Raw genomic sequence first — 25303 nt, 5'->3', positions numbered from 1 at the left:
TTAGTTCTCAGCAAGATTAATTGAATGTAGAATATCTTACTAAACACTGGACTGTGACAGTGCGTTAACACTCTGACTATCTGCTAACAGCCGGGCAATTATTTGCTGAGTGGGATTTTTATAAATCCCCAGGCACTAGTATGTCCTGGTAATTATGATGAAGTGCATTGGTCAGTGTTGATTCAGCAGTCCCTACCCTAGCAAATAGTTCATTCACAGTTCTCTGTCCCACTTTTACTTTTCTAGTTATTAGAGATCTTTACTACTGTTCTGTACTTGCTTAGTATCTTATTTTTTTAAAGGCAATTTGATTAAAATCTAGAATTGAAACATATTTTAGACAGCCATCTTTTAAAAGCCTTTTTTCTCTCACAGTCTTCACAAATTTTGATTCAAGGGACAAGAAAATAGTGTTTTATTTTGTTCCTTTTTGTGGCAATTGGTGATTCCTCTTTGCTATATAATTTTCATTTGCAAAAATGTAACTATAGTTCTCCCTCTTACCATGTATACTTAATAGGTCTTCTTTATTCTGGAATAAGCAGTTGCTTTGAAATGATGGGAAATTATTTTTTATATGTTAATATATGAAATTGAAACACTAGCAATTGTAATGGGAACTATCAGTGCATACAGTCCTGTTTCAAAATTCTTCCTGTTTTACGTAAATTTATTTTTAAAATAAATCTTAATAACAAAGAGAGAGAAAAAAATGAGAGTACAGCTTCCCTCAGGCAATTACAAAGAAAAGGCCAGTGTATGAGTGGAATATGACTGTAAAAAACATTCTTCATGAAATAAAACGGTAGACACTCCAAATATCCATTTGTTTTCAAATCAATTGCATTTTAAAATACTTTTGCATACTACACTTATGTATAAGAATAAAAACTAAGATGAAAAAAGATGACTGTTAGATTGTTAGAAATATGGAATGGTTCAAAATATTAATGTAATGCTAAGGGTGACTGGGAAGCAAATGGTACATTTGCTCGTTGCTCAACCTAACATAATTAATATTCTAGGTCATGCTTAAGTTCCCATGATAAAGGGTCTAACGGGGGAAATTCAAGAAAAATATATATTTATTATATAACTCATTGCCTTTTCCCCCCCTTTTGACGAGTCAGAATCATAGCCTTTAAAAAAAATCAGTGCTTTCACACTTCATTTGCCGTATTCACCACTGGGCCACCAGTCAGCAGCAGGGCTGATGCAAGAAGGTCAGTAAGAAGCTATTAGCAGAGTCCTCTCCTGAGATTTCTTGGGTCTTATTGAGTTGGATGTTAGCATGACAGTACTGCAAATAACTTAGTTGTAGGCTTTTTTTTTTTTTAAAAGCACAGATTTCCCCAAAGTGTTGGTCACTCTAGAAAATTACTGCTGAAAATGAAGTCCCAGAAAGCTAGCTTGACAGTAGCCCTTCTAGGTTGTGAAAAATATGAAAACTGAAAAATATATCATGGTCCCTTAGGGTTAATTTTGTCTTTTGTGACTCATAGTAATGTTTTTAAAAATCAACAACAAACCATTATTCATAGGTAGCTTACAAATTATGAAATATGGCAATCTAGATAATATTAAGTTAATATTGTTTTATTTACCTAAAGAAATAATTAAATGAATATTGTATCAATATAAATAAATGGAGTATTTGCTTGCTATAGAGATTGAGAGAGGGCTGGACTGTTTTCATTGACACAAGTTAGCAAATGTATTAATTTCTAAAATACAGACTCCTGGAAGATTTTAGATGGTATATTTTAAATTCAATTAAAATATATTTTCTGTCTACATTTGATTTAAATTGCAAAGAGAATACACATGAGGAGGTCTCCATATAGGTTGCAAAATATAATTTAAGAAAGCTATCATGTCTACTGACATATTTGCATTTCCCATCTAGCCTATGTATACATGTGCATGCAAATGTGGAAGTAGATCAAAGAAGATTCCTAATGGGGTAAGGTTAATAGCTGGTAGCAGTTATTCAGGTAGATGGATATTTTTAAATGATAAATTATAATCTAGTAAAATTGTATGTATGTCACGATCTTCACCTGTAAGGTTGTGGAAATTTTAGTAATAAACTAACAAACTTCGGTTAATTAGATCATCTCTTGTTAAAATGATATTGTCTTATTTCTTTTTCATAGACTTTGTAGATTTAGTTATATTTTATGTCAGGATAGTCTTTTTAATATAATACTTACTGTTTTTCTCACTACAGTTGTTACATAGTTTTAGGAAATCACCTTAAAAATCATCTTAAAATACTATCCACTTAGAATTACTTTTCACTGAAAGCTCTTATAAATATATATGTGTGTATATATATTCTCTTATTAATTTTCATTTAAATTGTCTATGTATCTACCTTGTTCTATGTTTAGAGTTATATAGACAGAATGATAACCAGACATTAAAAATGGTTTGTATAACTGTCTTCAACATTTTTCTACCTTTTTTTTTCCTTGTATCAATTACACAGGGAAAAACATCTCAAAGAAGAGCCAGTTCAAAATATTAAATATGTAAATGTCTTTACATTGACTTATTTATATCTAATAAAATTTGGTTTCCAGTTATAAAATAGGAAATGTTGAGTGAGCAGTAACTTGGTGTTCTATGATAATTTAGTTCTAGAAGACCACAATGTGTTTGAAAGCCAATCAAAACTTATGTATTAAGAAAGATAAAAAGATTATAATATGCAAAGTTCTTTGAAAGCAATCAGTAAGATTTTTGAAATAAATCTCAAACCTTTTACTAAGATATTTATGTGACTTTTGAAAGCAAGAGTAAAATAAGAGGCTTTCATGTTATTCTAGATAAGCATTTAGCTTTCATTTCTTGAGTGCCTACTCCGTGTCAGACACTTTGCTAGACCCTGGGAATGCAAAAATATGTGAGGCAGAGTCCCTGTGCCATGGCTGCTTTGCTTGGAGAAGACTGACACACACACAAATATTTATGGAACAAGAGGATAGGTACTGTGATAGAGCTATCCCCAGGCTATTAAGAAAGGGCACCAAATTAGGCGTTAGATAGAGGTACCACTTATTGAAGTGGTAAGCTGAAAATATAAAATATCTAAGATTGTTTTTTAAAGATAACTATCCTATTTAATCTTAATACTTCAGAGCTGCCTATTCCCTGAGGTAAATATAGCAATCGGGAATGTTTGGTAAATATATCATTAAGGAATGTTTATGGATATGATCATGGCAGAAGAGAAAAAGGACACTTTTAGGAAGAATGGATAAGTTTAATGGATGCATTCTTTACATTGGTCCAGAGGGCCAACAGAGTAACCAAACAAGTCATGCTGTTATTTAAAATATAATATTTCCATATAACTATGTATTTGTATATATGAATAGAGTATCAAAATAAGGTTCTGTGGAGTTTGTATGTGCAGAAACTATTATATTTTCAGAAAATGAAACTTGAATTTACCATTTATCATACATAAATCTGTTGAACCTCCATTGTATGTCAGGCACTGTGCTATATAAGTCTTAACTCTATTTTAATGCAGGGATGTGTGCCAAAGTCAATGATGGGATATTACTGAGACCATTAGTGTAGCACCTAACCACATAAATGCAACTCGTTAAATATAGAACTCTTTTAATAATACATAATATAACGTGTATATATATATATATATATATATATATATATATATATATATGAACAATACCAGTTTGATTATTATTTTAAAGTACACAACTTGAAGTAGCTACCATTAGGGTATGTAATGGATAATCAGTCAATCAAATATTTATTGAGCACATGCATGAAACTGGTTCAGGCATTGTATTTTTGAGTTTGTGTGAGTGAATTTTTGGCTTGTAGATACGACTTACATATATGGTTAGAATACAAAATGGATGGTTTAAGGTCCTTCTGTTATTTTTTTAAATTAAATACAGTTATATAAAATATGCCATGTTTGGCAGATAGTAATTATAGCTCAGTAGTTGTTAATATGTTTAGTCTTCAACCCTAAATGATTCTGAAATTGTTGGTCTGGAGTAGAGACACAGTATGTATATTTTGTAACTTTCCTTGGATGAATCTGAAATCCACTTCTGGTTAAGAACCAAAGTTGTAGTTTAAAATATTCCTTAAACATAGGAAAAATTTCATGGCTCAACTTTATCTTCCTTTTATTTCATATGAAAATTCAAGATAAAAATAAAAATTTCTTTCTCTTCTTTAGATTCCAGGTATATACAATTCGCCATTCAGAAAAGAGCCTGATCCATGGGAGCTGCGCTTACAGAAGGCAAAGCCTTTAACACACCATATCCCTAAAGTTAAGCAGAAGCACACCATAAACCTTGACAACTGGCTAGCTTGTACAAGCACTCGTTCATTTCCTCGATCTGAAATTCTGCCACCCATTAATAGGAAGCAATGTCAGGTACTAATTAGTCCTACATAAGAATTCTGTCAATGATTGTATTCTTGCTATTTTTTTTTTAATACTATTTTGTTTTGTCTTTGTGACAAGAGAGGGAAATTATTTGTTTATGTAGATTCTAATTTTAAGTAATAAATGTTAAATAGTTTTAAAATATATACCATGGAAGTGTTCAAATGCTTCTTTGGTACTGAATTTTGTTGTATTGAATGTGAAGTTAAAGCATGGATTATTAACTAGGATCTAGACTTTTTAGTGTAAAAATATTGTTATAGTAGTACTTATAACCTGTTTTTTACTGGAAAAATTTTTTTTCATATTTTTGATTATATTAAATAAAACCAAATTTATTTGATTTAGCCTTTCATCTGATAAGCCATGCCTTTATATACAACTGTGAACATAATTTGGGTTTGAGTAAATTTAAAAGTATGCTTGAGAATTAGAGAGGGCCTAAAACAAAGCAAGACTCATAGCAAATGCAGAAACTCTTCACTATAACTTGACTGAAATAGAACAGGTTTGGCAAATACCTGCCTAGGGTGAAAGGGTGAAGTGAAAGGGGTGATGAATGTCACTGTCCTTAAAGTCCCACAGAGCCACAGTTCCTTCTATCAGCCATGTTTAAGCTAGAATTGGGTTAGATCTGGCTCACATGGCCAGACTTCCAGACCTCCTAGCCGTTAGCTCCTTGTACAGCTTGCACCCTGTATATCTGTTGCTGTATAACAAGTTACTCCAAGCCTAGTGGTTTGAAACAACAAACATTTATTAGCTCATGTTTCTGTGGACGAATATTCCAGGTACAGCTTAGCTGAATGCCTCTGATTCAAGATCTCTCACGAGATTGCAGTGAAGGTTCAGTCAGGGCTCTGATTTCATGGGTGGAGGTAGGGGGATCCTCTTCTAAGCTGACTCTCGTGGCCAGTTGTTAGATCTCAGTCTCTCCTCATGTGGACTCTCCACAGTGCTGCCTCACAACATGGCAGCTGACTTCCTTCAGGGTGCGGGATCCAAGGAAAGAGTGAGAGAAATCTCCCAAAATAGCAGCCACTGTCTTTTTATAACCTGTTGCCATAATTGACAGATAATTGACATAATCTGCCATATTCTATTTTTTAGAAGCAAGTAAGTCCAGTCCACACTCAGGGGCCATAGATTACCCAAGGGCATGAATACCAGGAGGCAGAGATCACTAGGGGCCGTCTCAGAGCTGCCTCACACATCTATAAAAAATGCCCCACTTTGCTGTAATTATTTGTGATATATTTCCACTTTATAATTGCATCCTTAATTACTTTTAATTGAGTATATTTGTGCTCTCAAAACTACTAACTTAATTAATACTATTAACTGGCTGGCTTACGCTATATTATAGAAGGATCTGTAAAAAATAATTGAAAATCTATAAAGTCAATTTTTCCCCTGCACTGCTTTCTCTTTTTCCTCATCCCTGATTAATTTCCTAGGAAATTCTATTCATTTCAGTATTCTTAATTACCTCTAAAATAGTCTATTTACCTAAATAAGACATTACTGACAATTTTACCTCCTTCAGAAATGGAGTGGCAAGCAGGGTAGAGTTGAGCAAGGGATCAAAAGAGAGAGTAGGAAAAATTTCAGTTCATCTGGGGACATGTCTTCAGTTTGGTTTAATTATTCTTTTTTAAGTATGAATTATACCAAGGGTCTAATAAAAGCATTAAAAATTGTTCTAAAGAAAAATGTGAAATTAATTTTAAGTTATGAATGAATTTTTACCATTTTTGAATTATGCACATTACTATTTCTTTCTATTAGTGCAAGCAGTGGCTTTATATAAAGTCATTAGAGTGTGCAGTTCAATCCATTAGTTATTCTATAAAGCAAATAACTCTAATATCTATATGGTATATGTATTAAGTATTCAATGGTTATGAAGTTATCAGATATAACATTGCGTGTTTGAATATTTAATAATCCCCATTTTATGCTATATTCATTAAGATAGCTATTGGTGCTACATAGAGTAATTTTGCATGAAACTTCTTAGGAAATATGAGAATTATGTGGTATGAATAAGAAAAGGGTATACAAAATATTTCTGAGCTGGAAATACCCTGGAGGTCATCTGAATCAAACTACCACACACTGTACAGTAGTCATAACATTAACCATTAACCATTTAGCATTATTTTATAGGGGTTTTATAATACTTATTTTAAAATAATATTTTAACAATATTTTAACACTGGCTTTATTGCTTTGCTTCTATTATGTGTTCATGATATGACTACTTTTGTACTTGTTTCTATTCACTCTTCATCACTATTACTGTACTCTTCTCAATACAACCATTTTTATTCCTTCATATGGCTTTCCCCCTCCATGTCATTCTAGGTATACATATACATATATAAATATATGTATTTAATATATATGGAATTCATATATGAAGATACACATAGATATATAGAAGATGTATATGGATGATGTGTATGAATATGAAAAATATATATGCATAATGGTATATATTTCAAATATATGTATTTGTACATATGCAAATTATCTGAAATCATGTGAAAGATATATTTACTTATAGAAGTTATGTGTGTATCTATAGAAAATATGTGTTTAAATATATATAAACTTATGGATGATTTTTCATGTATAAATATATACACATATATATACATACTTATGTACATACACATACTTGTGGATTACATTTACCTAGCACACCAGAAAATAATGATCCTTGCTAATATTTTTTTCTTTTCCTTTCTTTCTCCCTTTTTTCTTCCTCTTCTCTTCCCTTCTCTCCTCATCCCTTCTTTTCTCTTATTTCTTGCCTCCTCTTTCTTCCTTCCCCATCCTACAGCCCTTCTTTTCTCCTCCCACTCCTGCTATATCTTCCCCACCTTTTTCTCCTTTCTTATCTTTCCTTCCCATTTTCCTTTCTGCACCTTTTTTTCCTCTGCCTCATTCCTTTCCTTCCTTCCCATCTTTCTTTTCTTCCTTACTTTTCTTTTGCCATAGAATAGGAGTGTTTTATGTTGAATTTGACTCAGCCACATTTCCTGTTTGATACCTAACAATAAAAAGATACAAACATCATTGGGGATACTTAAAATTGTATGTGCTACCATCCAAATGATAATATATGTATTCTGAGCAGTCTGTCTATGCTTGTCACATGAATTTCTTAAATGTATGGGACAATTGAAGCAAGTTTTTAAAACATAGCTTCATTATTATTTAAACTTTGAGAAAAGTTTAAAAATATCAGGCGACTATAAAGTAACATGGATTATTAAAAATATAGCAGAACATAAACACACAACACATATATATATGTATGTGTATACATACATATATATATATATATATATATAACAAGGCCTTGGGTGGAGGCAGGGAAACACTGGAATGCTATAAACTCTAAGAAGACCTTCAGTTTAGGTTGACTTCTGAATGGTTTAGGCATTTTAGGGCTTAATGAAATGAGTAGAATGAGCAGATCTGAAGTTTGAAGCTCTTTCAAAATCTTGTTACTTCAGGCATAACTGAAGTGGTTGCCTGAGATATAAAAGGCATACTATCAGAATTACAAATCTATAGGAACCTTGGCATAATAGATGCTTGAGAGCAGGTATCAAGTTTGCTAACCAAGGAGGAGATCTATTGTGTTCAAAGGCAAGACAGAAATTGCCTAAGATATAAATGCAAGGACCCATTAAAAGACAAAGGGAGAAGAGCATGATTGCAGGAGGGTTGGTGGTCACAAAAATAATAGTGAGCCTAACAGGAAGACTAAGTATATTTTCAATCTATATGCTGCTCAAGTAGGGCTGCTTCTCTTTTGTTTCTCACCGAAACTAGCAAGTTCCAGATAAGTAGCAAGTTAAGCCTACACATGAATACATATTATGTCAATACACCAACAAAAGTTAGAAGACAGGAGGACTTGGCCACCAAGAAGACCATTACTCCATGTGAATGCTGGTCCCTTCAAAGTCATAGCCTTAAAAGGCCACTTGCTTATTTCATTGTTACTACTATTGTTCAAAACCTTTTTCACACTCTCCTTGAAACTGATGATGATGAAGAGGAGGAGGATAAGGATGATGAGGATGATGATGATAAAGCAGTAGGTACCATTTTTGAGTATTTACTATGTTTTAAGTATAATGCTAAGAGTGTTACTTACTTTAGCTTACATGTCTTGAGAGCAATTTTGTGAGACATTTGTTCTCATTTTACATATGAGGAAATAGGTTTGGAAAATAATTCACTCCAAGTTACACAGTAACACAAACAAATTTCAATTTTTTTAAACCATAGAGTCTGCCCAAGTAAAAGAATAAGATTCTGTAAAACCCAAACCAAACCAAACAAAAACACCTGATTTCTTAATATTTCTAATAGTGGACTTGGAACCATGTTACTGTATCTTTAAAAAGTAAAGTTCCCCAAAAATCCATTAACTACCTTCAAATATAGCAATCCTCCTGTCCAGCTGTGAAAAGTACTAGATGATACTTATTTGCCATTTGTGTTATTTACGGTCCATGACTTTTATGGTAACTGGTTCCTATTATTGGTTTCTATTAATGTAAAACATAAGTGAACATAAATGAGGCGTGAATCATTTCTTTTTATTAGCCCCACAGTCTTCACTCAGTGCTTGCAGTAACTCCAGCTGTGTCTTGTTAGTGATAACCTATTTAAAGAAGAGACCTTTAAGAATAAGGAATATGATTATAATTCCTTATATAATCCTAGCACAATAATAATGGTGAAAAAAAGAAAACAATATGTAATTCATGGCATAGCAAAATGTTGAGTGGCCACTAATCTGTATGGAGCTTAATATGATACTAATTATAAAACCAGTGAATTCTGGTAACCAATATCAGTAACTAATAACTTAAAAGTAAGATATGCTCTAATTCACTATACAATACAGCTATGTGTTTAAATGGTTGCTATTGTTATCAGAGTTATTGAAGAATAGAGTTTAGAATTGTAAATAAAAAACATTTAATTAAATATCTGGCCATTCTAGATGGGGTGGGGGGTACCAATTAAATAAGAGATTTGGCAGTGACCTAAAAGCTTTCATTTAATGAAAATCACATGCTGTCCTATTTCTGTTTTTAGGAAGACTTTTTGAACCTATGCTCAGAATTTTCTTCTAATATTTTTACTTACTCAAAAAGGGAAAGAATTTTTTATTATATTAGAAAAAAATGTTCTTTAAATTAGAAAACTAAGCAACATATAGCTACAAGTTTACCATGGAAATCCTTTGAATGTAAGTGTGGAAAATTGTTTGTTTTAAAACATCTTAAATGTAATCACTTTTACTTGAGAGAACCTTTCAGGAAAATATGTGTTATTATGTCATATATTTCATAACTCCGAAAAGAACAAAATGGTTTTTTAAAAATAATTTAGTTAACTTGCTATGCTTTGTAGATATTCACCAGCCTTGGCCATCAATAATATGTCAAAATAGCCTCAATAATAAAATATTTACCTTATTCTCCTCATCAGGGGCCCTTCCGAGATATCGCTGAAGTATTACAGCAACGCTATAAGCCTTTGGAGCCAACCTTACGGGTGGCAGAACCAATCAACATGTTAAAGGAGGTCAGAGAGGAGTTCAGAAGAGATGAAAGGACAAGAAACATAAATGACAATATGTGAGTTCCTAGCTTAAAAAGTATACATGTACCAAGTTTGATACTTTGATATTTCTAATTCTTTCTATTTCCTAATTTTGTAGGCAAATCTTTTGTTTATGAGAAAAGGCAAAGCTACTCTTGATCTAAGCAGAAGCAACCATTTTCAACATGTAGATTTTTAGATAAGGTTAACACTGACAGCAAACTTAAATAATTATATTACTCAAAGGAAAAAAATTCAAAGTGAATGGCATTTTAAAGGGGAAAAGTGGCCACTGTCCAAGCCATTGTATATACAATTTCCTTAATTTTCGAGTGAAAACATGAATTTATGATACTTCTGAAATAAGATCCAACAAAATACTTATTCTTAACATGGACTAAATTTCCTTTAACTACATTAATAGAACATGGTAATTTTTATAAATCAAGTTCAATGAAAGAGGTTGGTTTCTTTATGACTGAGGAGGATAAAGTATGTCCTAATAGCATATACCATTTAAATTATTTTATCAGTGTCAGTGATTTGGGACTCAATTCGTATGTCTTTCTCCAAGATGCATCCTCTCTCTTATGGCAGTTTGTCATCAAGAGTTTAAAGTAATTTATAAATAGACCATTTAAAATCTGGAATGACTTTTATTATTGTTATTATTATCTTATAATGTATCTTGTAATTATCTCTGTAATGCATCTTGAGTATTTATTATTATTTATGTAATAAGAAAAAATTATGATATTGTCATTATAATACAATAATTTTGATATAATAATATGAAGTATTGCTATATAATATAGTATCATAACTGCAAGATACAAAAAATAAATTTATGATCTACTGTTTATCTGTTAATCACATAATATATAGTATATATTGTCATATATATTAAATAATAATAATTACAAGATACATTAAAAATGTATTTTGTTACATAAAGAAACTAAATAAGCTCTCATCTATCACAGTGAATTTCAGATCATTTTATCAGTCTGATGGCATATACAGTATGCTTTATTTTGTATAGTAAGTATATGCAAAGAGTAAGACATTTCTGAAGAGACTGAAAAATAAAAGCTTTCAAATAAATCATATCAAAGATAAAATTGGCAAGCATCTCAAATAATTTTTATAAATCTTTTCATTTTAGAGCAATTACTTGAAGTGTAATAATTAGCTACAGAGTGTTCAGTAGATTCTTTCAACAATAGACTGAATGAACCCAACATATGATGAATAAGAAAATAAAAAAACCTTTTGTTCCAATGAATTGTAGGCAGGTAGGTTTGTTTTACCAAAGAAATTACAGAAGACTGATGATGCTCAGCCTTAGTCAAACAAAATATGCAATTCAGTGATGAATGTCTATGAAGAGTTTTATTACTCAGAATTATTTTTCTTATTTTCCATGATGCAAAGGTTTATGAAATATTAAGATCAATTTCTCAAACAAATAATTGACCATATGAATAATTCTATAGAAATTATTTATATAAAAGATGCTATGGTATCTTTGGAATTTTTCTTGTTAAACTTAGAAAGAGCAGATATCAATATAATTCCCAAAGAAAGGTGCTCAGTTTACTTTCTAAGGAACACTTGAAAATATCTTCAACCTCTTAGGTGTTGCTGATGACCCATTACTCTGAAGTTTTCGGGGAATGAAAATTGATTCTAGGATTATCAACCAATCAGGAACAAGCCAAGTTGGGAATGCTAAAGAAATGGCTTATGGATTTGTTTTTTTTTTAATTTTTAGCAACTAGTCTTAGTAACTAGTCAGAAGGTAATTCCATTATTTGGAGAATTGAACCATGATATTTTGTAGCTTCTTCTGAAACAAAAAGTTTTAGTATAATGGATAACACATAATTATACCTTGTGTGGCAAAAATGATGTTATAAATTGACATTTTATATTTTTGTAGACAATAATTCTATGATAGAAATTAGTAAAAAAAATTATACTCTTACCACAGAGGTGGATGATTTTTTACTACAGAGTGTCTTTTTTTGTTCCATTTCCAATTTTCCCTATGAGGAACTGAAGGCAGTATGTTTGTCATCCAAGGGCCTTAACCAGGAACACTCAAGCTAAACTTGGGAAGGCAGAGCCTTTTCATTCTACTGTTGAGGGCTCAAAGGTGGCATTATATTTAAGGGTTTAAGACCCATTTATCTATTTTGTTTTGACATCATTATGATGATTGCAATGTGGTATAGTAGAAGGAATATTGGCTTTGGAAGTAGATCTATGTGAGCTCAAATCTTGGCTTCATTATATGCCTGCTGTATGATCTTGGGTAACTTAATCTCCTTAAGCTTCTATTTCCTCATCTGTAAAATGATGACAGAAATGTCATGTAAAAGAGGTTTAATGAGGAGTGAATGAGTTAATGAGTGTAAAATGCCAGGAACATAGTAGAATCTTAATAAAATTATCACCATGCTTTGTATTTGCAACAAACATGATGATTCTGCATGCAAGACATAAAAGGAGGAGGAGGAAATCAGTGATGAGATGAACACTAGTCCAGCAAAGGAGGAGCATGAACAGAGCTCTTCTATATGCTGCACAGTGTTCTAACCACATAGAAGATTCTTTATTAGGCTGCTGAAAGAAAAATTGGGTTTTCTGAGTATGTTCCTAGATAACTATTAGGGATGACAAAAATGTTTCTTAATAATCACAGGATGATAGATTATAGCTGTTATTTAGATATGTGCTTTAATATGAGCATAGGAAATAGAAGAATAATTTACACAAAGAGTATTGAATACAAAGATTTTTTTGGATGTCATTTTAAAAGTGTTATTTGTTCTTGTTCTTAAAAAACTCATTCTATTTTTTCATGCCTTTTTTTTTCAATTTAATAAATTTTATTTTGAAATAAATTCAATCTTCCAGGAACAGTTGCAAAAACAGTACAAACCCCATACATAGAACTCCATCATACCCCGACCCCCCTCCACCGATACCCTGATCCACCACCTTTAACATCCTGTCACATCACCGTTTCTTTCTTTCCCTCCCTCTCTCCCTCCCTCCCTCCCTATCTAACATCCATCATCTATTGCTCTGTCCTCTGAACATATGAGAGCAAGCTGCACATATCTTTGAACAAACACTATAATTTACATATACCTTTCCCATGGACAAGAACATTCTTTTATGCAATCTCATTAAGCGCAGCTAAGACATTCAAGAAATTCAACACTGATATAAAGCTTACATTCTATATTTCCTCTTTTTTTTTTTGCTTGTGTCCCATCTGTGTCCCTTTGAGCCTCCTCTCCTCCATCCTCAGATCCCATCCAGGATCATCATCCTTGGCATTTAGTTGTCATCTATGTAGACTGTCTTTTTTTTTTCAATTGTGGAAACATATATACAGCCTAAATCTTCCCATTCCACCTCCTCCCTAGCATTCCATTAGTGGGATTAATCACATTTAGAATGTTGCAATGCTATCACCTTCCCACCATCCATTTCTAGCAGCTTCCCTTCACCCCAAACAGAAACCTACTCTCATTTCTTAACTCCCCATTGCCCCTTCCCCCACTTCTCAGAACCCCTACTCTACTTTTCATCTCTATTATCATATTCTCTGATACTTTCTTTGTGTTTACTGTGGGGCTTAACTTTAACATCTTAAATCTATAGCAATCTTGTTTTTCTTTGATACCAACTTAACTTCAATATGACACATAAGCTATGTTCCTATACTCCATCATTCCCCCACCTTTATGTAGTTCCTGTCAAAAATTACATATTTTACGTAGAGTCCAAAACCACTGATTTATCATTACAGTCTATGTATTTTAGATCCTGTTGGAAGTAAATAGTGGAGTTATAAATCAACAATACAGTAGCATTGGTATTTATATTTACCATGTGATCTTTACTAGAAATCTTTATTTCTTCTTGTAGTTTTAGTGAATTGTTTAGTGTCCCTTCCTTTCAGCCTGCTCATCTCCCTTTATCATTTCTTATAGGACTGATTACTGGTAATGAAGTCCCTCAGCTTTTGATTATCAGGGAATGTTTTCATCTCCCCCTCATTTTGATCCTCCAGATGTTTCTGAATTTTCTAAGTCTCTGATGGTTATTGACTTCTATTTGTATTCCATTGTGGTCAGAGAATGTGCTTTGAACAAATTCATTTTTTTATTTTATTTTATTTTATTGAGGCTTGTTTTTATGTCCCAGCATATGGTCCATTCTGAAGAAAGATCCGTAATCACTAGAGAAGAATGTGTGTTCTGGTGACCTGGGATGTAGTATTCCATATATGTCTGTTAAACTTCTCTATATCTCTCTCTCCTTTCCTTTCTTTGTTTCTCTGTTGGTAGGGCTCCTTTTAGTATCTGAAGTAGGGCAAGTCTTTTATTAGCAAAATCTCTCAGCATTTGTTTGTCTGTGAAAAATTTAAGCTCTCCCTCAAATTTGAAGGAGAGTTTTGCTGAATAAATTATTGTTGGTTGGAAATTTTTCTCTCTCAGAATTTTAAATATGTCATGCCACTGCCTTCTTGCCTCCATGGTGGCCGCTGAGTAGTCACTACTTAGTCTTATGTTGTTTCCTTTGTATGCGGTGAATTGCTTTTCTCTTGCTGCTTTCAGAATTTGCTCCTTCTCTTCAGTATTTGAGAGTCTGATCAGAAAATGTCTTGGAGTGGGTTTATTTGGATTTATTCTATTTGGAGTTCGCTGGGCATTTATGCTTTGTGTATTTATATTGTGTAGAAGATTTGGGAAGTTTTCCCCCAAAATTTTTTTGAATTCTCTTTCTAGACCTTTACCCTTCTCTTCTCCTTCTGGGACACCAATAAGTCTTAAATTTGGACGTTTTATTTTATCTATCATATCCCTGAGATCCATTTCGATTTTTTCGATTTTTTTCCCCGTTCTTTCTTTTGTTCTTTCATTTTCTGTTCTGTGGTCCTCAAGGAGGCTGAGTTGTTACTCAGCTTCCTCTAATCTTGTATTATGAGTATCCAGAGTCTTTTTAATTTGGCCTACAGTTTCTTTAATTTCCATAAGATCTTCTATTTTTTTTATTTACTCTTGCAAGTTCTTCTTTATGCTCTTCTAGGGTCTTCTTTATGTCTTTTATATCCTGTGCCATGCTCTTCTTCATGTCCTTTATATCCTGTGCCATGCTCTCATTGCCTGTCTGTAGTTCTTTGATTAATTGCGCCAAGTTCTGTGTGTCTTCTGATCTTTTGATTTGGGTGTTTGGGTTTGGGTTCTCCATATCATCTGGTTTTATCATATGCTTTAAGATTTTCTGTTGTTTTTGGCCTCTTGGCATTTGCTTTACTTGATCTTTAATTTGTCAGAATTGCAGCTTGGTGGTGTACACTTTCTCTAACTAACCAGCAGATGGCATCCATGAGTCACCTATTCCCCTCAAGTCAGTTCTCCCCAACTTTGTCTTTGTGATGTGTGGGGATCTGATTCTTGTGGGGTCTGATTGGTGCACTTAATTTGGGTGTGTTGTCGGTGCTATCTGCCCTCAATGAGGGGTGTGTGTCTGAGCAGTTAGGGAGGAAGGGCAGGTTTAATAATCAAACCTTCCAGGTGTTCCTAGAGATTTAAGGCTGTTCCCTGCCGCTGACCCAAAAGTCTTTGGTATTGGCATAGGTTCCCTGGGATTTCCAAGTGGTTCCCCTTTCCCTGCTGGGCTCTTCCAAGTGTGTGCCAGCCTCCAGGGAAGTCCTGGGATGCCGGGCTATGCAGGGGCATTCCCAGTCCGCTTCAAAGATGGTTGAATGGGACACATTAACTTCCCCCTTTCCGCACAGCTCCGCCCTCCCAGCTCCGGGACAATCAACCGTGGGTGTATTCAAGGCCACTGTCCATGGCCGATATTGTGGTGTGTGAGCAGTGCTGCGAGAAAAACTCCCTGTCACACTGGGTTTCTTGGTACGGCTCTGTGCTATGTGTTTGGCCTCAGGCAGGAGTGCCCCCGCCCACTGGGGAGATGGCTGCAAGTCATGCATTTTTTTTCTTTTTTTGGCTCCCCTTTGATCCCCTTGGCCCGAGACAATCAGCAGTGGGTGTGGGAAGGGTTATCCTCCACACCAGACACCGAGGCATTAGCCCAGCCCGCTCCCGTCATATCTGCAGCTGCTCCCAGGTTTTTTTTTTTTTTAAAGAACTAGTCCATCTCCAAACGCCAACCCATTTCCCCACACTGCAGTGTGGCCGAGGGACTTTTGGCCGACTCACTCGTTTCAGAATGCAGACTCCTGGTTTCACCAAATGCATGGTCCCTGTAGATTTAGCAGACCTTGTCTGGCTGGTGCTACTCTAAAAGTGGTGTTCTGGGTCACTTTCTGGTTTTTATCTAGTATTTTTCACGGAGGTGTTTTTTTGCCCTGTCTCACCTAGCCACCATCTTAGGTTCTCCCCTCATGCCTTTTTGAAGAAAATTATATTCTTCATTCATTTATCTCTCTTTATGAAGTCAGAAATTAATTAAGCAATTGATAAATAATTTTCAAGTAACCCCTGTATGAAAAGCTCTCATCTAGATTCTGTGAGAAATAAAAAGGAGTATTTACTGATACAACAAATGTTTGCATGTCAGAAATAGTACTAAGCTCTGGGATGTGGCAGTGAGTAAAATAAAGCACCAGTTTCATGGAAGTTATATGCTTCTAGCTTGAAGCCTAACCAGAAAACTTAATGAAAATTTGAGTAAGAATTACCATAGAAAAGCACTTGTTACATTATCAAATGTGTTTTAAAGAAAATAAGTGAGGGTTTTTTTTTTTTTTTAATGTAGAATTTGTGTGAGCACTGATGATCTAGGAAGACATTCTTGACAGGGAAAAGAACTGAATGGATATCTGTGAATGATAGTTAAGATTTCAATAGGCAGAGAAAAGAAGAGAAAGTAGATAAAAGCAGGTTTATGGTAGGAAAAAAAATGATTGTAGGAAAAGTTCATAGAACAATAAAAGGACCAATTTGACAGAGACTGATTTTTTATGTGGTGAGGGAATGGGGAATAACCGAAAGAAAAATTCAGCTTTGAAAGGCTTCAAGGCCAAGGATTGGGGTTTCATCCTATAGGTAATAGAGAATCATTTAAGGCTTTTGAGAAAGAAGATGTTATGAAAAAGAATGTGAATCCTGATTGTGAGACAGATATATTTGAGAAGAAATATGCTGGAGGCAGGAAAACCCACTAGGAGAATATTGCAATAATTTTGGTGAGAGGTAATGATATAGAGCTAAGGTGATGGCAAGATTGAATCCCCCATCTGTAAACCTACAACTGCTTTAATAAAAAAAGAAAGGAAAAAGTATTAAAATCTTCCACTTTTTTCCCTTGCTTTCTTTTCCTTTCTATATTAATATTTGGGCTATTGCTTCTGTATGTGAGACTTCAACTATACCCTCTATGAGAATGCAAGATCTTACTCCTGCATTCCAGATTCATATTTTCAACTTCCATCTCCATTTGCATCTCTGCCTGATGTGCTATTATCATTATATGCCAAATTGGCCTGCCTCTTCTTTAATTCAGTGAGAATTCCAGTACCAACTGTCTACCCAAACTAGGGACTTGTGAGTTAACACAATTATCTTTCTCTAGCATCTCCCACATCCTGGTGTTCCTCACATTCAGTCTTTTCTATTAAGTATCTCTCAAATTCAGCCTCTCTTCTCTTTTCTACTACCACTGCCTTAATTAAGCACTTATAATTCTTTCTTTAATTACCATAAAAATCCTTCTATTCGGTCTTTCCTGTCTTGTTTCCATTCAGCGCTTTCAATGTATCAACACTAGAGAAATTCAGTCATGCTATTATTCAGCCAAAATACAACGGCTTTTTAATCACCTCCAGGATAAATCTTAGTTCTGTACTGCAAAACAGAAGGCCCTTCAGGATCTGAACTAGGCTTATTTCTCTAGCAAATCTGTTACTTTCCATCATGAACTTTGTGCTCCAGAGATACTGAGATATTTTCATTCCTCTGAATGCCCCATGTTCTCTCTTTCTTTCATCAGGAATTTTCCACCTTACTTGATTTACTCAATCTGCTGAAATCCAATTAAAACATTTATAAAGCACCTTTTTTTGTTTACTTTTAAAACATAGAAAGAACAATACACATATTTATTGTAAATGCTTTAAACATTTTAAGATGGTATAACACATTTATATTTTCCAGAGCCAGTTGTTCTTAAATATTTCTTGTTTATCAATCAGACTTTTTTGTTTGCATATACAATCATATATGTATATATTGTTCCTTTAAAAATGGCAGAATGTTCTACACACTGTTTTTCCTCTTTATGGGAGATTTTGGTCTGAGAGAATTTTAGGGTTTGAAATTTTGAGCATTTCAAGAATGTTTTCAGAACCAAAGAGGGTTCATGGAAGTTTCTGAGATGAAGTGGGGAAAGAGGTCATTATTATTATGAGGTAGAAGAAATGGGAAGCCATGATGGTATCGGAGTCATCAAAGTTAATTTAATTTACCCATCAAGATGGCAGAAGAGGGAATAGAGTGGGTGATAAATCAAATGATTTGGGTATGATATGGGTTTCACTAAAATCTTGTGAGTGGTTCTATTGTCCAGTGTGTTAATATCTTCTATTAACTGTAAACATCCTGGCTTAATATAGGAGCCTATAATTTTGCAGACTATAATCATACTCATTACAGAATGGATTTAGGATATTGCTGTAGAAATCAGTGCCAATCAGTGTCATGGTAGATAGAATAATGGCCTTCCAAAGATGTCCATATCCTAATCCCGGGAAACTGTGAATATGCTACTTTCCATGACAAAATGGATTTTGCAAATGTGATTAAATTAAGAATTTTGAGATTGGAGATAGATTATCCTGGATTACCTGGATAGGCCCACTGTAATCACAGGGGTCCTTAAAAGTGGAAAAGGGAGGCAGTATGAGATTTGAATACAGAATGATAAAATGCGAGAAGGACTCAACTTGTTTTTGCTAGCTTCGGAGGTGAGGAAGGTGGACACAAACCAAGGTATGCAAGCAGCCTCTAGAAGCTGGAAAAGGCAAGGAAATGGATTCTTTCTGAGAGCCTCCAGAAGGGACCAGCCCTGCCAACACCTTAATTTTAGTCCTGTGGACTTGTCACCTTTAGAAGTGTAAGATAATAAATTTGTATTGGTTAAGCCACTAAGTGTGTGGTGATTTGTTACAGCAGCAATTAGAGAACAAGTATTTTCCTAAAGTGTTCCAAATTAAGGAGCTACCTTGCTAGATCTGACTTTGGTATTTAGATTAATTCTAAACCCAAACTAAGCTTGAGAGAAATCCTCAGACCCCTAAGGAGACAAGATTCTTCTGCAGGTTTAGAGTATGGACATTTATAGGATTGAAAAAAGAGTTGACAATGGCTTGAGTTTCCTTGTGAAGGGAAGTTCATGATTAGTATTTCTACTATACTAATATTTTAAATTTATACAGGCTTTCATTAAGAACCTGAGTACAGACAGCTCAATAGCTGTGTATGTATCTTTTTGAAAAACTAAAGGTGTTAATTTTCTGGTATTTATTCAGAGTAGGTAAAATGGGAGACAGCCTATGAATATTTAGTAGCAAAACAGAACTAACCACTGGATTTCTTGAGCTTCTCCATTTGCTGGAACTGATGAAAAACATTCAGTAGCTATGAATCATGTATCTGCCTTCATTTTCTTAAAATTAACTCACTAGCTTAGACAGAGCCTTAGTAAATGCTGGATTGCTCACTTTTAAACCTTTTATCTCTTCCTTCTAATTATCAGTAACATATCGTAGACATTACCTTAGGAAAACTGTTCTGGGAAAAATTAAACTAGGTCTAAATAACAGTTTTTAAAAAAGGGCATTAAAAAAATGTGTATATAGAGATGAGATCTGGTTAGATTTGCCACTAAAGATAGTGAAAAGGAAATTTAACACACCTCAAAACTTTTTTGACTTGTATGATTTTTCAAACACTTTAGACCTTTATAATTTACATGTTTTCTGAACTGTTATTGTATTATGGTAAATAGGGATTATCATATTTTCAGAAATTGTTTTCTTAACAATTCAACTTTTATTTGTAACTCTTCCATTTATTTTAATTACTAGCACAGTGTGCAACATTTATTAATCAGTAGAGCCTTTTTAAGTTAAAATACTAAATTAGCTAACCCCATTAACACAGAATACTCCAAACAAGCACTAATAGGAGAGGTAGTTACTGTGCAAATCGTATTATACATGCGGGTGCTCTAGGGCACAGTTAAGCATGATTACCCTCTTTTGATCCAGTATTCCTCTGCCTCTCCCAGCTAATTTCCAGTGAAAATTTACAAAGTGCTGCCTTCATTTTTTCAGCTTAATTTTTCTAATGAAGTTCTGGTACTTTGTAACACTGGGGATACAGATAATAAGCATGTGTATAATTAAGAAGTTCTAGAATTTGACTACAAAAAAGTGCTTTATTACTTTGGCTTTACAGTGAGAACTGTGCTCTCTTTCTATACACTACTTTCCTTGGGAGAAAATTGTTTTTTAAATAAATGACCACAGAATTCTAGAATTTTGTTCTATAGGCATCTAAATCTAAAGAAGTTATCAACATTTATGTAATATCAACATAAGTGTGATAACTGGACACTTTTAGTGAAATACTTGAGAATATTACATTTACTGTTAGTGTATATAAGCAGACAAGTCATAAAAAAGACCACTTATCATCTTTTTTAGTTAGGTTTTATTATATCCCAAGCACTCTTTCTAATGCAGTGCCTAACATAACCTTAGTAAAGGTTTGCCAAATGAGTGGTAGTCATCTTATGTAGAATGTGGAATTTCCTTTGTGAAAAATAGTCTTTTTGCCATTCACATTCTTATATTGTTATGCCATTTATATCCCAGGTTTTCCAGAACAGTTCCTACTTAAAATGTTTTTTTTATGGGCCCCATAAATTTTCATATATTTGTACATGTGTTTCAATATGGGGTTCAAAAGTGTGAAGGGGTCACAAGAGGCTGAAGACTAAATGGAAGTTTTCTGTGTAAATTGAAGAGAGTGGCCAGAGTGGCTGGCATGGGCAAAGCCATCTCTAAATTTAAAATGCATAGCTCAGGGGGGTTGCAGCATGCCAGAAGAGGTGGCTTGTTGAATCTTCCCCTATATTTGGTACCTCATGCAAAGTGGCAGTAGATGAGATGGAAAATATAGGTTGGAGCCAGATTTTAAAGGCCTTGTGTACTGTTAAAGTATTTGAACTTTATTGTGTAGAGACAGGGTAGAACCATCAGTGTTGTAAGCACTGGAGGAACAGAACCTAATAGCTGAGAAATACCGCTTTACTAGCTCTATTCAAGATTAAGAAATGGGAGTGACTAGAGACAGAGACACTTAGGAGACTGTTCCCATAATCCAGTTCAGATAAAGAGGACTTGAGATAGAACAGGGACACTGGTGATGGAGGGGACCAGAAAGTGTCTTAGTTTTATTAAGCCACCATGACAAATACTATACAGTTAAGCTGGATTAAAAAATGGAACTTATTGGCTCATGGCTTTGAGGCTAAAAGTCCAAAATTGAGGCTCAGCAAAGTCTGTAACATTCTGGTGCCAGCTGCCAGTCATCCTTGAAGTTCCTTGGCTTATATCTCTGCCTTGAATCACCTGGCGACTTCTCTCCTTTCTTATCTGTGTCCCAATGACCTATGGCTTCCGACTCCTCCTCGTGGCTTTCTTGTCATAACTCTGGCTTCTGGTTTCTTTTTCTTCATATGGTCTCCAGTAATCTGAATTAAGTCCAACCTCATTCAGTTGGGCTACACCTTAACTAAAGAGATCCAGTTTATAATGGGTTCACACCCACAAAATGTGATTAAGAACATATCTAAATTGGGGTACATAATTCAATCTACCATGGAAAAGTTTTGCAAACCATTTTGTAGGTAGAATCAACCAGATTTAGGGACCAATCTGATATGATGTGGATCATATGGTCAGGGGCACACTTGTATTTCAGATCTGTATCTTAGAGCTTTCTTAGTTGCAAAGAACAAAAATCCACTCAAGATAATTCAAGAAATTAAGGTTGTGTTAAAAAAGTTACACCTAGGAATCTTATAGAAATCTTATAGAAATCTAGGAACCCTATAAAAAAAGTGGATTAACTTCAGCAGCTACAGAGGCATGTTTTTCTCCCTTTAGTTGCTTCTCTGCTTTTATCTACACATCTGCTACTTATCCTCTTTCTACCAACCAGCTTCATCTGGCAAAATAATAGTTTCTTTCCAGTAAATCTTCAGTTTGCACTTTGTCACTAAGGCCATTCTAGAACTGATTGCCTATAATCTTCCAGCTCTAGCACCCACAACTAATTCTGTTTTTCAGTTCAAATTCCTGAAAATGAAACCATTTAGTTCAATTTATATTATCAAAACTAGCTCACACAATTCATACACTTGGACCACAACAATTAAATATGTGTTAAAATAATGGATATGTTAATGCAAATGGACCACAACTATAGAGAGCAGGCAGGTGTTACATCATATCAGATACAGCATGTCCTGAGAGTAGCGCCTGAGCAAAGGTTGCCTCACATTAAGGTGTGCTGAGGCAGGAGGGGCCCCTAGGGCCTTCCAACTTCCTGGCTTCTCAACTAGGTGACTGTCTAGACTGTCTAGACTGTGTTGATGTCCTTACTTAACTAAGAAAAAATATGATATAAGAAGAATTGCTGGTTTTCTCAGATGAGGGGTGTGGATATGAGTTTAATTTGGGGCAGCTCTATTTGAGACTCTTATTGTATATCTAGGTAGATATTCCTAGTGTGCATTTGAAAATACTGGTCTTGAGTTAAAGGAAGATATAGTATATGGGAATAAAGATTTGAAATTCACCAGAATAGGGGTTGTAGTTAATATCTTGGTGGTGGAAGAATCTGTGAGGAGGAAACTATGTATCAAGAAAATTAAGAACAAATTTCTGGGAGTTGCTTTAAGGTTAGGGCAGTGGTTCTTACCCTGGGTTGCTTATCTGCATCACATTAAAGTTAAAAAAAAAAAAAATACAAACACATATACGTACATTCCTGGGTCTCAATCATGGATATTTTGATGCAGTAGCATACATATTTGAAGAATATGCCCAGGTGATTCTGATGCACAATTCTGGTTAAGGGTCATTCATTTAAGGAATTGGCAGAAAATGAGGAGCTGGTCAAGAAACTAAGAAAGCAAGGAAAGGAACCAGGAGAGAAAGATATTATGGAAACCAAAAGAGAAAAGAATTCACTATAAGAAGTGGATGATCAATTTGATGTAGAGTTGAAGTTGTATGAGAGATAAAAAGAATGTACCGTATAAAGATTTGGTCATTGGGAACTCATTCATTGGTGGCTTTTGCTTTCTCCTTTAACTATCACCTAGTTTTTATTTCTCCCACATTGTTCCTGCAGGATATCATAAAAAGAACTTGTCAAATTCCTTGCCAATTTCTTATGAATTAATGGTAATTTGGTGATCTCATCCAAAGCTTGCTCAGCAATTTGGGATATAATTTATCTTGGTCAGAATTTTGAAGTCATTGACAAAGGTTGATGCTCACTTGTAAATTCTAAACCAGTGTTTGCAAGCTAGTAGCCTGTGAGCTGCGTGCAGTCTGCAGGTGTGTTGTATTTAGATCTCACAATTTTTTAAAAAAATTAAATTGAAAAGAAATTGTTAATTGAATCTTTTAAAAATTCATATGTTTCAACTGACATTAAAAGTTAAGAAATCTGGAAACAGTGAATCCACAGTCTTACATGACAACAATTGATTAAAGCATGCAGTCTCTTCAACTGTTGCATCTGGCTCATTTGTGTTACCTGCCAGATCCTTCTAGACATATAAATTGCTCTAGAAGATAAACTCCTCAAGAACAAAGCCCATGACTTACACAGAGCATTTAACATGATGCTTGACAAATAGTTTCTCAATGATTTTTACATTCTGAATTTTGCCTCTGAGTTTGAATAAGTTACATATATTTTGTTCTAGTCTGTCTGGTCACCAAAATCATTCTCACTGAAAAAGAAAACAAGCAAAATAAAGCTCAATTGTTATTTATCTTTGTTGTTTAAAATTACACTAGCTGTCCCAGTATCAGGCCTATGCTTACTTTTTTCTTTTTCTTACTCCAAATAACATTTCCCACACTGTGTCTCTTAAAACACTAGTCTGAAAGATGTTAATGAGTTTTCTGTTTAGTAAGTTTGGAGAAAAGCACATTAAAAAATAGTTAAAAAGATTGTTGGCACTTACAGAGCTTCTTAATCTTAATTATATTTTTATTTAGTGTGAACTTCATACATGGGACATGTATTATATGGCATTTTGCAAACTTATTTGCTCATTCATTTAAGAAATATTATTGTTTGCTTAATATGTTCCCAACATTATATTAGACATTGGGGATACAACATTGAAAAAGACAGGTAAAAGTCTCCTGGCTTCATGAAGCTCATAGTCTTTTTGACCATGGAATTCTTCTACCCATTTTGTTTTACCAAGTTTTGAAACTGCTGTTCCACAGACCATAGTTTGGAATATACTGCTCTGGTTATAACTCAACAAAGACCATTTGATTTTTCCTTAGCACTTTTTTTTTGTCAGTTTCAGTTATTTTGTACTTAAAACTTCTTAAGAATAATTTGTATAAGTGTTTCCTGCAGCCTTATTTTCCTTCCTAATTATATGTTCCTTATATCTTTTATACAACTCCTTAAAATATCTGAGCTCATCATTTTTAGCCATTTCTGAAACTTTTTTTAGTTTTAAAATGTTTGATGTTATAAATGGCCCGAAAGAAGAGCCTGTGCAAATGATGCTTAACTAGGGAATTTAAATGAGTATCTTTTTGTGGAGATTTCTTTAAAAGCTTTCCACAATCAACTAGAGGAAAGTAAATTCAGCTCTGCCAAATATATATTGGAAAGTTGTTGCATAGATGTAGTGAAATTACTGAGCCAGCGTACTTTGAGATTGTTAATAAGAATAATATGTCCAAGGTATTCTGTTCCTTTTAAGATAGAAAATATGTAAGGAGAAAGGCAAAAAATGTCTTCCCACTTAAATTTCACAGCTTTCGATACAAACTCACTCTCTAGTTGAACAGATAGTCTTGCCAAAAACTTACATTCCACTCTCCACCCTGGCAGA

The 25303-nt window shown here is 34.0% G+C and overlaps 1 protein-coding gene across 10 annotated transcripts in view; it reads left to right on the top strand.

The window, feature by feature from the left end:
* Positions 1–25303, top strand: part of SPATA17 (spermatogenesis associated 17) — a 332947-nt gene that overhangs the window by 166919 nt on the left and 140725 nt on the right. For all 10 annotated transcript variants that reach the window (XR_005214908.1, XR_005214904.1, XM_037823711.1 and 7 more), the window contains exons 7-8: positions 4229–4432; positions 9971–10119. Coding sequence is in view for 8 of the 10 variants with exons in the window: in XM_037823711.1 (XP_037679639.1) it covers positions 4229–4432; positions 9971–10119 (353 nt within the window). In the remaining 2 variants the exon portion in view is untranslated. The remainder of the gene's footprint in view (positions 1–4228; positions 4433–9970; positions 10120–25303) is intronic.

Source organism: Choloepus didactylus, chromosome 2, assembly GCF_015220235.1.
Source record: "Choloepus didactylus isolate mChoDid1 chromosome 2, mChoDid1.pri, whole genome shotgun sequence".
In the NCBI taxonomy this organism is placed as follows: Eukaryota; Metazoa; Chordata; class Mammalia; order Pilosa; family Megalonychidae; genus Choloepus; species Choloepus didactylus.
This window is presented reverse-complemented; position numbering and strand designations above follow the sequence as displayed.